Source organism: Rhinatrema bivittatum, chromosome 2 (assembly GCF_901001135.1).
Source record: "Rhinatrema bivittatum chromosome 2, aRhiBiv1.1, whole genome shotgun sequence".
Classification (NCBI taxonomy): Eukaryota; Metazoa; Chordata; class Amphibia; order Gymnophiona; family Rhinatrematidae; genus Rhinatrema; species Rhinatrema bivittatum.
The window spans coordinates 85,100,899-85,118,000 of NC_042616.1; the positions used below are offsets into that span (position 1 = coordinate 85,100,899).

General features: G+C 42.7%; 1 protein-coding gene across 13 annotated transcripts in view; it reads left to right on the plus strand.

Annotated features, from left to right (window-relative positions):
• The window catches only part of LOC115084076 (sodium channel protein type 5 subunit alpha-like), a 1,049,386-nt gene that overhangs the window by 196,549 nt on the left and 835,735 nt on the right, over positions 1-17,102 (plus strand). For all 13 annotated transcript variants that reach the window (XM_029588401.1, XM_029588411.1, XM_029588408.1 and 10 more), the window contains exons 4-5: positions 9,044-9,133; positions 12,287-12,415. In XM_029588401.1, the coding sequence (XP_029444261.1) occupies positions 9,044-9,133; positions 12,287-12,415 (219 nt within the window). The remainder of the gene's footprint in view (positions 1-9,043; positions 9,134-12,286; positions 12,416-17,102) is intronic.

Sequence of the window (17,102 nt, forward strand, 5' to 3'; positions counted from 1 at the left end):
GTTTACACTGCCACGGTGCTAATGTGTATAAAAAAATGACCCTGAAATAGTGCAGGCATATGCGAAGAGGCTGATTAGGTATTCACTGGATCCAGCATAAATACTGAAATGGTACATTTCAAACCGGTGCATGTGCCTGCATTTGCGTGCATATGTTAGTCTGCGCCCAGATACGCAGACATTTCTATAACGAGAGTGTGCCTATGTGCGCATGTTATAAAATAGCCTGGCCGCGGGCACGTGTGCGCCAGATTTGAAGTGCTTGCAAATCCCACGTCTACTACATAAACTGTGGGATTTTAAAATGGGCATGCGCCGATGCCATTCCCAGTTTTATCAGTTCGTCCCCAGTTTGTCTAGGTAAGAGAGATGTCCTCCAACCCCCCCCCCCCTTGGTTTGAAAGCCTGAACTCCCCCCAGTTAGTCCCGACCCTTAAAACCCCATAGATCTGAGTAGTTTTCTTTAAATTTAATCTTATACAACATCCATAGCAGAAGTAAAGTTACGCAGCAGGGGGCCTCAGCCCGCGCTGGGTCGTGTCGGTATTTATGCACACATCTTACGTTCACGTCCCAAAACGCCCATGCCCCGCCCAGATCACGGCCATGCCCCACCCCTTTTTGAAAACGTACGAGACATGCGCGCTGCAGGAGATGTGCACATGTCTCCGCTGCCTTTAAAATTTGTTTGGCGTGCACAAGCTCAACTTCTTTGCACATCCCCTAATTAGCGCATGCGTCGGGCTTTTAAAATTCAACTCTCAATGGGCCTAACAAGGGCCACGTAATGCTAGACTCTTAATTATATCTCTGGAGCCATTATCAGAAGGGAAGGCTCACCTGGGGTGGTGGGGTAGGGGTTTCCCAGCTTCAGGGGAAGGTTACAGTTTCAGAGGATGGTTTATGCCTAGGGATTTCCCTGCCTTGCCAGCAGAGGGGAGGGGTTTGTGTGTGAGACTGCCTCATGGGAGGGGGGTGCTTACTGCACCACTGGGCCAGATAGTGTGGGGAAAATGGAACTGTTGAATGGGATCGTCATGATGCAGCTGCATTCTGCATCTCATTAACTTCGTAGACTGGGCATTAGAACCAGCTGGTAGCCTACGTTACAATGCTAGTTATAACGTGACTTAATAAATGGACACAGTAGAGATCAGTTTTTACTCCCTTTTTGAGGACAGCATAACAGTGGATGTTGAATTACAGTAGAATGAAAACGGGGTCCTCAACTCTCCCCTCTGACACATACACACATTAAAAGCCTAATGCTCAAAGGTGCATGGACCTCTAGGATCTATGCTAAGGGGTTTTGCTGGATGTGTTCATACCAGATGCCAACACTCTAGAACCCAGATCCTTAATCTCCAGTGACTGTAATGGGAAAGACAGTGTGAGTGCAGGGCCTCACGTGCCCCTTCCCCCTCATGTGATCACCCCCTGCTCCGGGAAGCTTCCCCTAATCAAATCTCTTCTTCTGGGTTGCCCCCCCTTCCTGGTTCCCACTTATCAATGTTATCTGCTGTGGATGGTAGGAGTAGAACGAACTTTATATCTCCTTCCTGCCAATTTGCAATGTGGAATCTCTGTGCTGCTTTCCCTGCAGATCAAAGCTTAAATGTCCAGAACCGAATGGGAAGTCAGAGACCCTTCAGATTTAGCCCAGTTTAATGCCTAGAACCAGATGCATGAAGAGGTTTCTTCAGTTTTGTGTCAATGGCAGCCATGCCTAATGCATCTGGCCCAATGTGTTTTAAAGCCTGAATGTGGTTAGAGAACTCGGAAGCCAAATATTTGTTTTAAATCAAGGATTGTAATATGCGGCTAGACTTTAATATAGTTTTAACTTGTCTGGTATCTCTATAACGTTGGGAAAGACTGCAAATAATGTCTCATGCATATATATGCATGAAGGTCTTCATGACCTTGTCATTAAGGTGAAATGGCCTGGCTGAAAATTGTCCACCCCCTAAAATATAGCTAAAAGTATGCATAGGGATCACAGCATGGTTCCTCTTATCTCCTTTAAAGAGGGGCATTTCTTGTGGCATGTTTAGCCCAGGGGTGCAAAAATAGTGCATGTGCATTAGGAAGCTGGGCTTGATGGACTCTTGGTCTGACCCAGCATGGCAATTTCTTATGTTCTTATGCATGATGTTTTTGAAATTATGCATGCTGTTCACCCCTCGCCTCCATGCCTGCTCCCTCGCCGCCCGGACAAAAGAGCAGAATTAAAGTTAGGCAGGTGGTTTTGGTGCGTATGAGTTGAAACTGCCCGCAGGGTTTGCATCGATGAAAGCTGCATAAAAGTTGCCTCCTGTATGTCAATCGTTAAGTCAAGATATGACATAAAAAAAAAAAAAGCTCATCCCTGATTCAACGAACCTGGAAAAAAAATTCAAAAAGATTCTTGACTGTGTTCAAGAAGTTTGTTTTTTTTTTGTTTTTTTTGTTTTTTAAGAAAATTCCCCTTTTTAGCAAAATTTGCTTTGAATCATTAAAACAATCTGAAGAGCAATCTTTTCAGATGGCAGGTCTGCTTTGGATTATTTGAAGAGTCACCAGAGTTTTCAGATCTATTTTGGATTTTGTTTGGATTGACTTTGGTGTTTTCCCAGAATTACAGGGGAAAACATTTGATTCTCCAGGGAAAAAACCTGAGATTTCTGAAAAAACTTGAAATCAGCTTGGTTTGAGTTTCCCTTCAAGTTGTTCACTAGTTCTGGTGAGTTCTGTCAAGCGGTGAGAGGTAGAAGCTCCAGCTCAGGAAAGAACTGCTGCTGCCTAGGGACTGAAAAGCTTGCTGGTGTTAGGACTAACTGTTTTGTAAAGAAGTATTTAGTATTGTAAATGCAAAGAACCTGATTTCCTCAACAATTGCAACACCTTTCATACATGATATATATATATATATACTCTGTACTGTCTTCCATTGCCCAGGTTTTATGCTCCCTGTTTAATGTAACTTTACTTTCTACCTTGATGTTAATTGGTTTCCCCTCATACATTGTAAACCGGTACGATAAGACCTAGTCTTGAGCATCGGTATAGTAAAAGAAATTAAATAAATAAATAAATAAATGATCTAAGAGGGTTTTGATGGCTTATCTATGAATTAATTGAGAAGGGCTTCATGTTTCAGCAGCTACTATGGCAAAATAATTTCATGCCCTCTATGGGCCTACCCAGTAAAGCTTGTGCTGCTAAAACGGTTAGCATGCGAGCTGGCAACGTGCATGGTAAAACAGCACTGAGCAGCCTCTGCATAAAGACTTATCATGTGCATCTTGAATATTTGTCACACTAGCATTGCCACAGTATTAGTGTGCACAGAAACAGGAAAAAACTCTGCTGTGTGCATGCTAACTACCTTGGGAAAGCTCCCTTGCTAACGAGCCTGAAATGAAAGGGCCAGTTAGCATGGTGGGATTTCTTCTTCCAACCCGTCCATAAAATAAGATCTCCCACCCCCTCCCCCCTCACCCCATGGCATCACAAGGCCCCTCTGGGGAAACCCTTCAAATCCCTTTCCCAGCCCTAACAATGACACCGTCCATCTCTAGAGCATTTCCCACCTAAGCAATTAGTTTGGACCCCTTCAGGGGCATCTCCCACCCCTTGCCCTCAGGAATGGCACCATCTTCTCTGGGGCATCTCCTCCTAAATGACCAATGATGTTAGCTCCGTGTAGGGGCATCCCATGCGCCAACCCACTTGAGGAATGATCTTGTCCCCCCTCTGGGGGTTACCTAAGTTTCCCCCACCCCTCTTACCATTTACCAGTTCCCATTCTGGAGGTGCTCTTTTTTTCCCGGCGGGGGGATCTACAGATCCCTTGTATTGCTCGACTGATGAACTGCCAATGATGCCGCCTAGTGGCCTGGCCCTTGACTACATTTCAAGTAGTGCTTGGGACCTGCAGAACGTAGCCAGCATTTATGCATGGAAATCCACTTTGCAAATATGCGGGTTTGTACATAACGGTCGAGTGCTCACACACACACACCCACACACACACAGTGGCACCTGCTCATGAGCAGGAATAAATTTGTGCATGAGAATCCAACATAACCAACATGTGTACAATAATTCTGTCCTCGTCCCCTGGAATGCCTCGGGAAGGTGGATGTAAAAGTACAAAGAGGCATTCTGCGCATACTTTAACACGCTCAATCCACCTGCCTCCCTTCTTTCGAGCAATTTTCAAAAGTGTATAAACCCAGAGTTTATAATGCATAACTCTTTTTGAAAATTACTCCTCCGATTATAAGGTTAGGCATATTTAAGATCATCTTTGCAATGAGCTACCATCTATAATGTTGGCCATGAATTGAGCCCTCACAAAAACATAGGGACATTAAATTTATAACGAGCGTGTGGGTGCTCGTATATGTGTATGTGAGGGCATACACACATGGGGATTTTAAATCGTGTGAGCAATTGTGCACATACAATTTTAAATACTCCAAGCGCTATATTTTAAATGGTTACGCAGGCAAATGTATTTCATGTATCTTCCTTAGGACTTCGTCAGCTTTAACGCACGCATGTAAGCAGAAGGACAATCCCAGTTTTACCAATTAGTCCACCAGTTTGCCCAGTCTGTCTTGAGGTCATTCAGACCAATCTGGTTCTTCAGCCTGCACTCCCCCCAGTTTATCCCAAACCCACACCCTGTCATTTTTGGCAGGTTTGACACCTCATCCAGAGCAAAAGTAAATACATGAGGTTAACAGTTCATCGCATGCTGTGGCAACTGGATTTAAAATGCAGATTTACATGTATGAATATCGTCCCCCACCCCCTGACATGCCCTAACTCCATCCCTTTTCCCCATGAATTTGGTTGCTTGCATACACACATTTACACATATAATTGGGCCGTTTTAGAATATGAATCGCGTTCATGGGCCTTTTAATGCGATCAACTATTTTAAAATTCACCCCTTAGGTGGGAAAAGAGATTATGGCACCAGAGTGGACAAGGAAGTTAGGAAGCATACATGGTTGGGTGAGCCTCGGACTTTGGGTGGAAATCACATTTTCAAAGTTGAGGAAGTCTTTGAGACGCAGAACACTCCAGTTTTGCCCCAAGATTCATCAGTGGAAAATCTGAAGAGTTAAATTCATTCCATAAGTATGATTATGTTACCATTTGTCATCTTTATTACCCATTTTAACTTATTTTACTACTTGCACTGTCATCCCAGCATTATTGTAGACATGATAATCAAGACACAGGGCAAGCAATCGCAAACCCACAGGTTTGCTCTTCTACAAAATACAGGGCTATATCTAAGACTAATGGATTTAGCCCTGGTTGACAGAGTGATTAACAAAAAGAAAAAAGGAAGCTTTAATAATGGCACTAAACCCTTACAGCTAATGCTGTTTTTTTGGTAAAGTTGTCCCTTCATGTTTTCTAAACCGTGCACTATCGAGTGTCCAGATTGCCTGTTATTTTCCTGATTGCTCAAGACCACAAACCTCGGCGTCACTCGTGGATGCCCTCCGTGCCTTCTCAGGCAGAACCGTAGGGAATGCCTGCTCACCTCCAGTTCATGCCTCTGTTGAAAACAAGACCGACTTGAATATATCATGTTTCTGTTTCTTCCGTTCAGACAGTATAACTAATTTCTTTCCCTCTGACCTCGCCATGGCACCTAAGACAATCTGTAACCCTAGAATAAATCATAGCAGTAGAGAATGTTTTTGATGTCGTAGCTGGGCACATAATCCCTTTGAGTGCAATTATTTCTCAGTTTACAGATGGGAATTAAAATTTCTATGCACTAGTTGGTACAAATGCAGTTCATTGATGTACAGTGTATGCCATTCTGGGCCCTCTTCTATCTTTCCTGCTAGCATAATTTTCATATGGCTTTTATGAGAAGGTTGCAAAATATTGAGGGCAATTTTCAAAAGCCATTTACTCGGAGTAAACATTTTTTGAAAATTGCTCATCGTGTATGCAGGTAAAAGTGCACATGCAGTGGCTCAGTGTACATACATTTACCCACATATTCATAAAGGTGGTCCCAGGGCAAGGTTAGGCCAGGGGAGGCATCAAAGCATTTAGTTTTGCTTTTTCAAAACTATGGGATTAATTTTAAAAGCGTTGCTTGCATTAAAAAGTCCATATATGCGAGTATCTGGGCTACATGCGAGCACCGTGAATTTTAAAAGTCGCAAATTACGCACGTATATGCTCGTGTGTGAGTAAAAAAAAATAAAGGGGGCGGAGTAGGGTTGTGTCAGGGGCGTTCTGGGGTGGGACCAAAAGTTCCATGCATAAATCCAAATTTTAAATCCTGTGGCCATGGGGTGCAGTTGGCTGTTAGCTGCAAATATTTACTGCTGCTCTTGGTGAATGTAGTCTGCATAAATCTCCTTTTATAACTAAAATAATTGAATAAGGGGTCTGGGTCAACTGGGGGAGTGCAGGCTGAAGAACTGGAAGGGTCTGGATGACCCTGAGACAGACTGGGCAGACTGGTGGACTGATTGGTAAAACTGGTTATGTCTTTCATGTGAGCATGTTTTAAAATCCGCTTACCTGCATGCATTAAATCCGACAAAGTCCTAAGGAATAAACGAGCATTATGTTTGCTTAGAGTGCACATACTCGTGGTAGTTGTATTTTAAATCATTCATGTACAATACTTGCACAATTTAAAATTACAGGGTATGAGCACTTGTGCTCCTATTCGTACGTATATGGGTGCCCATGGGCTTGTTTTAAAGTTACAATCCCTGTGTGTTATTTTGTCCAGAAAGAGTACCCATAGAAAAAAGAGGTGCAAATCTCTTGTGTTCTTTTTCCTTCAGTAATTTTCAAAGGGAAGGTTATGTGCAGACTTTTTCCTTTGAAAATTGGTGCAAAGCCCATGGACTTTGCTTCAAAACACACTGTTTTCAAAGTTGTTCCCCCTTAGAATGGCTTAACTTGGAGACAACGTAGAATCAGATCCTAGGTTTCATTATAGGACCCTGGCTACATCAATACCAAAAGAAGCAAACGGCGAGGAAAGTGAGAATAATTTTGATACAAATCACAAATAAAACGTGAATTGTTAAACAGAGATACGGAAAGGTTTTGTTCCTAAGCAAAACAAATTGTTTCACTTTTGCCCTGGCATTTTCCTAATTAGAAATTCTATGCTATTATCACTGATAAATCCAACTGTTGCAAAACTGTAGTAAATGTTTGATACTTTTACATTGAAAAGTCCTATTTTCAAAAGCCTTTTCTTCTAGGCACTGAAGGGAAGAAACCCTTTTGATATAAGAGTCTTGGAGTGAGTGAGAGTTGTGATACTTTAGATCGAAGCCATGTAAGAATTATCCAAAGACGATATTGTACACAAGCATTCAAGACCACAGTAGTCTCCCCATCACTTAGGTGTCTTGAGAAGAAGTATCAAAACCTGCAAAGCATTCTTTTCTTTTTTTTCCCCCAGTAACAATATTTCTACTCGAGGATGTCATTTTGAAACATCGCAAGTAAGTTAGCCAGCAAATATGTGCATAAGTTACTCCAGTTTCCAAAGCAGGCTTAGACACGTAAATCCACTTTGAAAATGAACTCAGCACAATAATTATGCGCATACAATTACACTTACTACTTGGTGCACGTAGTTCTACCTAAAGAATTTGAATGCATACTTTTTAAAATCAAAACATTGCTAAGTAAGTCCCAACCCTGCCCAGATTCCACCCTCTGGATCACCTCTCCCCTATGCAGGGAGAGCTCAACTGTCTAACCTCTCCCTGGTACAGCATTTTCCCGCATAAGTGGATGGTAGAATTCTATAAATTGTGCTGCGGAAGCTGCACAATTTATAAACTACCACAAATTTCAGCTCTGAAGTTGTGCGCGCATGTTTCCGTAAACACGTATTTCCAATGCAAGAACACGCATACCTTCTCTTCCCATGTTATAAACATATGTGCATGTATTTACGTACAAAATGATTTTGATACTGCACGAATAAACACCTAGAATTAATGGAAAGGCAGATATGTTATAAAGTGTGTGTGTGTGTATATTGTTTTGAAAATACTTGTGCACATTCTTGGAATCACCGGTTCACTGATACCTCCACCAGTTCACCCAGTCGTTCTCTCTTTCACTTAGACCCAGTGCTTCACCCTGAACCCCCTCCAGTTCACCCAGATCTCCCACCCCAAAACTGCAGCCAACAGATAAGTCCGATTTCATTTGTGTGAATCAATTAGGTGGTGTAAAAGCATACAAATAGTTTGGTAATGCATACGCGTATTCCTCTTACAAAATAGCAACTACTGTGCGTACTCAGAATCTTTCCTGAGGACATCCCTAGACTGCCTCTTTTTACTCTCGGTAAAACGTATGAATGAAATCAAAAGTATATCTTTGTGAGATTTTCCTCATTCCAAATGATGTCAAATCTTCACTTTACATGAGAAACTGGCTCCTAAAACCTAAACAACCACCAGCACCTCACCTCGACCTATTAGATGGCCATCCTATAGAGATGTAAATACTTCACCACTATGAGGGCTTTGTAGATAGTCAGTCTCTCTCTCTTTCTCTCTCTCTCTCTCATTCAAAAATTTCCCTAAACACACCCCTTTTTCCTATCACGGGCATTATCATGCATTAACATATTTTGATAAATCTAGGGGCGAGTTTTTCCTAATCTCAAATATTCATGACTAAATTAGTGTTAATTAAAAGGCTATGCATATTAATTTATTTGTGTGCCAGTCATCCCAAAGGCCCTTATAAAACCAAATAAGGATTAGCAAATGCCTCATCAAAAGAGCAAAACAGATACAGAACAGTTTCTACCACTGGAATTTAGGTTAGACTTTGAAATGTGTTTTCTTGTTGTGCTGCTGTAGTTAGAGAACTTCTTGTAAAGTTTATCTTCATATTTTATGTTAAATACTATGTGCATGCTAAGAATACCAGTAAAGAAAACAAACTATTAAGAGGATATTTTTTACTGTCTAATTATTATTTCTTGATGTACATTATCCTTTCCTTGACTCATGTTCTTTACATTGTTCAGTATATTTATTATGTTCACTATTTTAACCAACTGCGTGTTCATGACCTCGTCTGACAATGAACCATGGATGAAGTATGTTGAGTAAGTATCTTTGATCTAGCCTACTCCATTTTTTTTTTTAAATCAGTTTATTTATTTATCTTTTAGTGAACTCTTATTTTCTTTGTTTATTTGTTTATCAAGTTTCAAATGTATTGACTTTTGAATTGTGCACTGTCTGTCCCAATAAAGTGCTTTGCCAGTGTTTCTCGCCTTGTGAGCCACACTTGGAATGTAAGTTGACAATCCTCAGTCTTTGCAGCTCATAACTTTTTTTGCTAAATGCGCCTGCCCTGCATCATCGGAATGAACCCATGGTTTGATTTGAATAATATAATCTTCATTTGAGACTCTGTTGCCTCCTGGAGGTTTCATGGAAGGGGATGCAAGATTTAAAGAAACCATAGGCTGGGCCATTGGCATCTGGGTGCTGGACGATTTTTCACCGAAAAAAATGTTCCACATCATGTACTATCCAAAATGAAAAGGGAGACCTTCAAACCATGTCTACACGCAGCACTAAGGCTGCTCTCTGTGGAGAAAGCATATGCTTTACCTTTCAAGCGAAAAGCACTTCAGTAGAGAATTTATTTATAAAATATTTATTTTGGCCAGTGAAAGTGAAACATTTGAAGCTAGTGACTAGTTTACTGGAACATGTATAATTGGCATTCCTCATGGAAAAGTAAATGAAAACCTGAAACCTAAGATCTAATTTGATAAGAGAGACACAGCGCATCAAACTCTGATTTGGCCCACTGGCCTGATCTGGACTCTTGTATTACTTTTTAACCGACACTGTGGTATACACAAGCCATGTGGTGCCCTGTAGCACAGTGGCTGGTCTAGTCACAGCTTCCTGGACAAGAAAAATGTGCCCCAGGTTATTCTGATCTGCAGGAATCACGCAGAGCCTGTCTGCAGTCAGAATCAAAATCACAGTCGGACGTTATTAACGAAAAGGCAGACATGCATCAGCGTCTGATTTAGCATAAATGCTGGGATTCAGTATTAGTGTATTACCCTACAGGGACATCCGGGAGGAGGAAGAACAGAAGGCTGGTTTTTTTACTCAGATATTACCCTTTTCATATTGGAAGTTGTTACAAGGTGCTCATTTTGTGAAGCAGTGAAGGGCATACTGCATGCTGGGGGTTGCTCTTCAGATCTTACATTTCTGCAGATAAATGCTTGGAGGAGGGGCGCTAATGTGCATCTCTTTTTATCCCCATAGCACAATAAGTGTGAATAATAAAAATTACATGCATTAAAGACATCTTCAAAGAAAACCTTTTTTTTTCCCTAACATCAAGGTTCATTGGTCATATGGCATGAAATGAATTCTGGTCTTCATTTGCCTTTTGCCGTCAGTCAAAAAACATACCTCTCATAATCCCTACCCTTAAACAGATCAGAACACCAATTAAGGCTAATGTTAGCACTTCCTTTGAGGGTATCACAAAATAAACATGTCAAATTTCTACCTACCTGTACCTCCATAAAGCAGACATATAACTAAAAGGAAAAAAGTGCATTTAGCATTTGAGTTTTGTGATGATTAATAACAGAATGTAAGGGATTAATCCTCTCTCCGGTTGGTGATGAGCTAAAGGTCACTTTTTAACCATCTGTGACATGATTCCTTTCTGCTTAGAGCAAGGTGTGATTTGAACTTCCGGTTTTTGCACTTATTCTTCTTTATGTAAGATAACATTTTTCTTTGATGCTTAATTTGTTTAATGGAATATACAAATTATTTTTTTGCATCACTTTTTTCTTATTAGTTAACGTTTGTTCTAAAATCAAGTGACTATAGCCAGATATCAAAAATAAATCTGAGAAGGAGCTGGTTGATGATGTACCCCCCCCCCCCAAAAAAAAAAAAGCACACAACAAAAAAATAAGAGGTTAATGCATGCTGGAAAATGAGGACTCCACACCCGTATCAGTTCTTAGGCATCAGCGGACTGGAAATATTGCTTGGCCTTTGGGTTCAGGAGGCTGCTGTCAGAAGAATTGAAACTTGTGTCCCTCTCTAGAAGACAATATCAGGAAAGGGAAAGAAGAGTCAGAATGGGAAGTTATGCAAAGCGCAGGCCTGCAAAAGGAACGAGTCTTGCAAGGAATTAGCACTTGGGAAAGAATAAAAAGAAGTAAAATTGGTGACTGAGTTTCCAGAAAAAATACAGCACCATAATATAGACTTGATCATCATTTTCATGTTTTCATTTTTTTTTTCTCCTTTGGTGTATATTCTTCTTGAGGACTTGTGATATTTGAAAGGGGCCCAGAGCAACTCAATTCTTTTGGGTGCTCCGTATTGATAGCATCTGGGAAAAAAGAACCCATGCATTAAAATGTGGAGAAATGTAGGCCTAATTGGTTATCCATGTTTACCGTGTGCACAGGTTTCCAAGTTTATTGATCAGGAATTAACCTTCATAAATAGAGGCTCGGGCTGTGCATTGCTGGGTCAACATAATATAGCGTGGTTTCTTTCCAAGCATCAGATTTGTTTACGAAAACTAATAGGATACACATCTTCAAGGTTTATTTAAATACATCAGAATTGGTGTCCCTCCGAATTCTAATTGACTAATATGAGGAGAGATATTAATGTACACTTTAAGCAGGAATCCTCAAGTGCAAAAAGCGGCAAATAAATAAACAAATAGATTATAACGACGCACGCGTCACATGATCATAGGAATGTGATATTAGGGTCCTCGCAGGAAGAGATCCGTTTGCAGTTGTCAAAGGACATTACAAAATCTAATAATCGGCTGTACACCATTAACTTTCTTATATTAGCATGGGTGGAAAGCATTGAGAGGTATGATTAATCGTCCACATCCAATGTTACCCCCCCCCCCCCCACCCCGCACCCCTCTTGAACTGTGGCTCCATAATTCATTTCTCTTCTATTGACTTGTCTGGGATATGCTCTTGAGTAAAGATAAAACGATTTCCTCTTATGTCTGATTGGATGATTGCAAAGTCATCAAGAAATGCTGCCATGAAGCTTGCACTCATTGTAAGATAGCCGTACGTGCTCCCTCATATGTCACCCATTTTCCTCTGGTCATCATGAGGCTGCTCACTGTGTGAGTAGACTGAGGGTGCCTCAGCCCCTCCACCTTTCCAACACCTCCATTAACTGCTAATGCTCTTGCTTTTCTTCGACACTTTACTCAGGTACACTTTCACTGGCATTTATACTTTTGAATCAATGATAAAAATTCTGGCAAGAGGATTCTGTCTGAAACCGTTCACCTTCCTTCGCGATCCATGGAACTGGCTGGATTTCAGTGTTATCGTTATGGCGTAAGTATACTACCATCTCGGTTTTCTGTTTTGGAAATGTTGTGCAGTTCAACTGTTTGTTCACTTGAGTGCTTGACTTGCTTGGTCTTCCCTGGAGTGCCATTGAATCCTTGTTTGTTTGGGGAAGGCTAGGTTATTAATTTATGTCACTTAACCCTTTAGTGCTTATCACTGATTTTTTAGTTACATTTATATTAATGGGTTAAAGAGTAAGCAGGGTTTAGTAAAAGAAAAACTAGGCTAGAATGGTCTGTCCTGGTTGAACCAGATCCTCTGGTCAATGACATTATATACAGAATTTCAAATTCCAGATATCAAGATCACTTCATTATAATGTTAGGCATAAGCCCTATTTATGAACTTGTTCCTTGTAATCTGTAAATAGGTGGCAAATATTACATGTTGGTAGTGGTCAGTATGTTCCTAATCATGAAATCATATCCATAGGTTTATAATTAAATAAAGCTTTCTTTCATTTTGTATCTCATCAAAACTATTTAAAAGCTTTGTCCAGATTAAAAATATTTTCCTCCTTAGGGGCGGATTTTAAGAGCCCTGCTCGCGTAAATCCGCCCGGATTTACGCGAGCAGGGCCCTGCGCGCCGGTAAGCCTATTTTACATAGGCCTACCGGCGCGCGCAGACCCCGGGACTCGCGTACGTCCCGGGGTTTTCGGAGGGGGGCGTGTCGGGGGCGTGTCGGGGGGCGGGCCCGGTCGTTGCGGCGTTTCGGGGGCGTGTCGGCAGCGTTTTGGGGGCGGGTACGGGGGCGTGGCTACGGCCCGGGGCGGTCCGGGGGCGTGGCCGTGCCCTCCGTACCCGCCCCCAGGTCGCGGCCCGGCGCGCAGCAGGCCCGCTGGCGCGCGGGGATTTACGTCTCCCTCCGGGAGGCGTAAATCCCCCGACAAAGGTAAGGGGGGGGTGTAGACAGGGCCGGGTGGGTGGGTTAGGTAGGGGAAGGGAGGGTAAGGTGAGGGGAGGGCAAAGGAAAGTTCCCTCCGAGGCCGCTCCGATTTCGGAGCGGCCTTGGAGGGAACGGGGGGAGGCAGCGCGGCTCGGCGCGCGCAGGCTATACAAAATCGATAGCCTTGCGCGCGCCGATCCAGGATTTTAGTGGATACGCGCGGCTCCGCGCGTATCTACTAAAATCCAGCGTACTTTTGCTTGAGTCTGATGCGCAAGCAAAAGTAGGCTGATCGCGCTTCTTTTAAAATCTACCCCTATATACATATTTCACTGAGCAATGATGCTTCTAGAAAGCCGAAATTGAACTGGGTAGCTTATGCTGTTGCGCTATTAATTTGAAATATGTGTGTGTCAATGTTTCATTGGTTGAAGGTATGTTCTGTACCTAAAGAAAACATTGCGCTTGGTTTATAACGCTGTGCAGTAGGATTACTTCCAAGCTAGTCTTGTTGAGATGAAGGGCTATAGTATATTTGCTGGAATACATACAGAGAAGCTTTCACTTTTCTTATCACAGCATTAAAGCAACAGTGCCCCCTAGAAACACTTCCAAACCCCCTGCCAAAAAAAAAAGTTAAATATCTTTTCACACTCCCACTGCTTCTGATTTTATTCATTTTTAACTTCAGACAGTTCTGTAAACCACCATCGCTTCCTCTGTTTTTTGTCCCAGGCATCTGCTGTACCCTCTCACCTCTCTATTCTTCCTTGTTATTTAACCAACATAAATGCACATCTCATAATTCAGAAGCAGAGTCATGGCTACAGCGAGGAAAAATTCCAAGCACTAAACTGGCAGCCATGTTTAAATCTTCAAAATTTATTTTCATAGCTTTTTTTTTTTTTAAACAATTCTGAGAAACATGGGAACAAAAAGCTAGTTGAATTACTTAGTCGGAAGGGTAGATGATATATTGATGCCTCATGTAAATTCCACACATAGGGGCGGATTTTAAAAGGAGCGCGAATAGCCTACTTTTGTTTGCGCTCCAGGCGCAAACAAAAGTACGCTGGATTTTAGTAGATACGCGCGGAGCCGCGCGTATCCACTAAATTCCTGGATCGGCGCGCGCAAGGCTATCGATTTTGTATAGCTGGCGCGCGCCGAGCCGCGCTGCCTACCCCCGTTCCCTCCGAGGCCGCTCCGAAATCGGAGCGGCCTTGGAGGGAACTTTCTTTTGCCCTCCCCTCACCTTCCCCTCCCTTCCCCTACCTAACCCACCCGCCCGGCCCTGTCTAAGCCCCCCCCTTACCTTTGTTGGGGGATTTACGCCTCCCGGAGGGAGACGTAAATCCCCGCGCGCCAGCGGGCTGCTAGCGCGCCGGGACGCGATCTGGGGGCGGGTCCGGAGGGCGCGGCCACGCCCCCGGGCCCGTCCCCGGAACGCTCCCGACACGCCCCGAAAACGCAGCGCGGTTCGGACCCGCCCCCGACACGCCCCCCCGACACGCCCCCTCCGAAAACCCCGGGACTTACGCGAGTCCCGGGGCTCTGCGCGCGCCGGTAGGCCTATGTAAAATAGGCTTACCGGCGCGCAGGGCCCTGCTCGCGTAAATCCGCCCGGTTTTGGGCGGATTTACGCGAGCAGGGCTCTGAAAATCCGCCCCATAAGGATCCCAGAGCTATAGAGTCTCATTGAATGGATGAGAAAATGGTAAACAGAAGAGGGTTTTAGAGTTTTTAGGAACTGGGGAACATTCTGGGGAAAGCTCAGCCTTTTTCAAGAGGATGGACTCCACCTTAACCAAAAGGAAACCAGGCTACGGGCGCAATCTTTTAAAAAAGAAGATAGAGCAGCTTTTGAACTAGAATGGGGAAAAGCTGACAGTTGCACAGCAGTGCATGGTTCAGAGGGAAGTTATCTTCAAAATATACTGGCAAACCAACTACCTGATTCACTAAGGGGTTTTCCCTTAGGCACAAAATGGGAGAAAAACCTTAAGGCCAGATATTCGTACCTACGCGCGTAACCCTTTTAAAATCCGCCCCTTAATGAATCTGGCCCCAAGTAAGATAGAAAGGTGGTTGTAAAAGCTGAAAAAGCCCAGAAATATTTATATACAGAGCATGCAGATAAAAATGACTTCAAACTGTATCATCATCATAAGCACATTGTGCAAACTGTATCATCATAAGCACATTGTGGGGACATTTAAAAACAGAAATATAAATAAACTTAATTTAAAATGTTTGTATGCAAATGGAAGAAGTCTGAAAAACAAGACTGGAGAGTTAGAATGTATGCTGCTAAAGGAAGATATAGACATGATAGACATCTCAGGGACCTGGTGGAAGGTGAATAACCAGTGGGACACTGTGATACAAGAGAACAAATTATAACAACATGACATGGAAGTTAAACTTGATGGAGGAGGAGGTGCTATTTGCTACAGATGGCATAGAATCAAGCAGGAAAAACATTTTTTCAGGAAGCAAACTACCCTATCAAACCCTTATATATAGAAATTCCAAGTGTAAAAGGGAAGAGTATAGTAGTGGAGGTATATAACCACTTACCTGGCCAGGATAAAGAAACAGACTGTAAAATGCTAACAGAGATTAGACTGGCTAGTACAATGGGAACACAATAATAATGGGAAACTTCAGTTATCTGAGTATTGATTGGGTAAATGTCATGCAAGGGAGGCGAAGTTCATAGATGCCACCAATGAGTGCTTCATGCAGCAGTTGGTATTGGAACCAATGACAATTAGATCTAGTTTCTCAGTGGAATGCAGGACCTACTGCATGAGATAAAGGTGGAGGATCCATTTAGCAACAGTGATCATAAGGTAATTAAATTTGACATAATCACTGGAAGGTGGATACTAAGGAAAATTACTCAGCAGTATTTAAATCTAAAGAGAGAGACTATGACTAATTAGGAAACTTGTTAGAAGAAATCTAAAATAAGCATGTCAGAAGGGTAAAAATGTGCAGGAAGCGTGGGCATTGTTTAAAATCACCATCCTTGAGGCCCAGATAAAAGGCCTAAGTTTGTAACCCTCATACATTAACCCTGAGACATGAAATTGCCACACTTTAAAGTAGGAAGGAAGTGGTGAAGACTAAAACTGTGAAGGATTTCAAAGGGGCATGGGATAAACATTGTGGATCCCTAAAAGGCTAGAGGATGGGAATAAATGAAAAAGCTTAACCGGCATGGAGCGGAAGTTACTACCCTTAAGAGAAACATGGGGGGTAACCTGCACAGAGTGGCAGTTACTACCCTTAAGAGAAACACGGGAGTAACCTGCATGGAGTGGTAGTTACTACCCTTAAGAGAAACATGGGGGAACCTGCACGGAGTGGTAGTTACTACCCTTAAGAGAAACATGGGAGAACCTGCACAGAGTGGCAGTTACTACCCTTAAGAGAAACATGGGGAACCTGCACGGAGTGGTAGTTACTACCCATAAGAGAAACATGGGGGTAACCTGCATGGAGCAGCAGTTACTACTCTTAAGAGAAACATGGGGGGAACCTGCATGGAGCAGCAGTTACTACTCTTAAGAGAAACATGGGGGTAACCTGCATGGAGCAGCAGTTACTACTCTTAAGAGAAACATGGGGGTAACCTGCATGGAGCAGCAGTTACTACTCTTAAGAGAAACATGGGGGAAACCTGCATGGAGCAGCAGTTACTACTCTTAAGAGAAACATGGGGGTAACCTGCATGGAGCAGCAGTTACTACTCTTAAGAGAAACATGGGGGTAACCT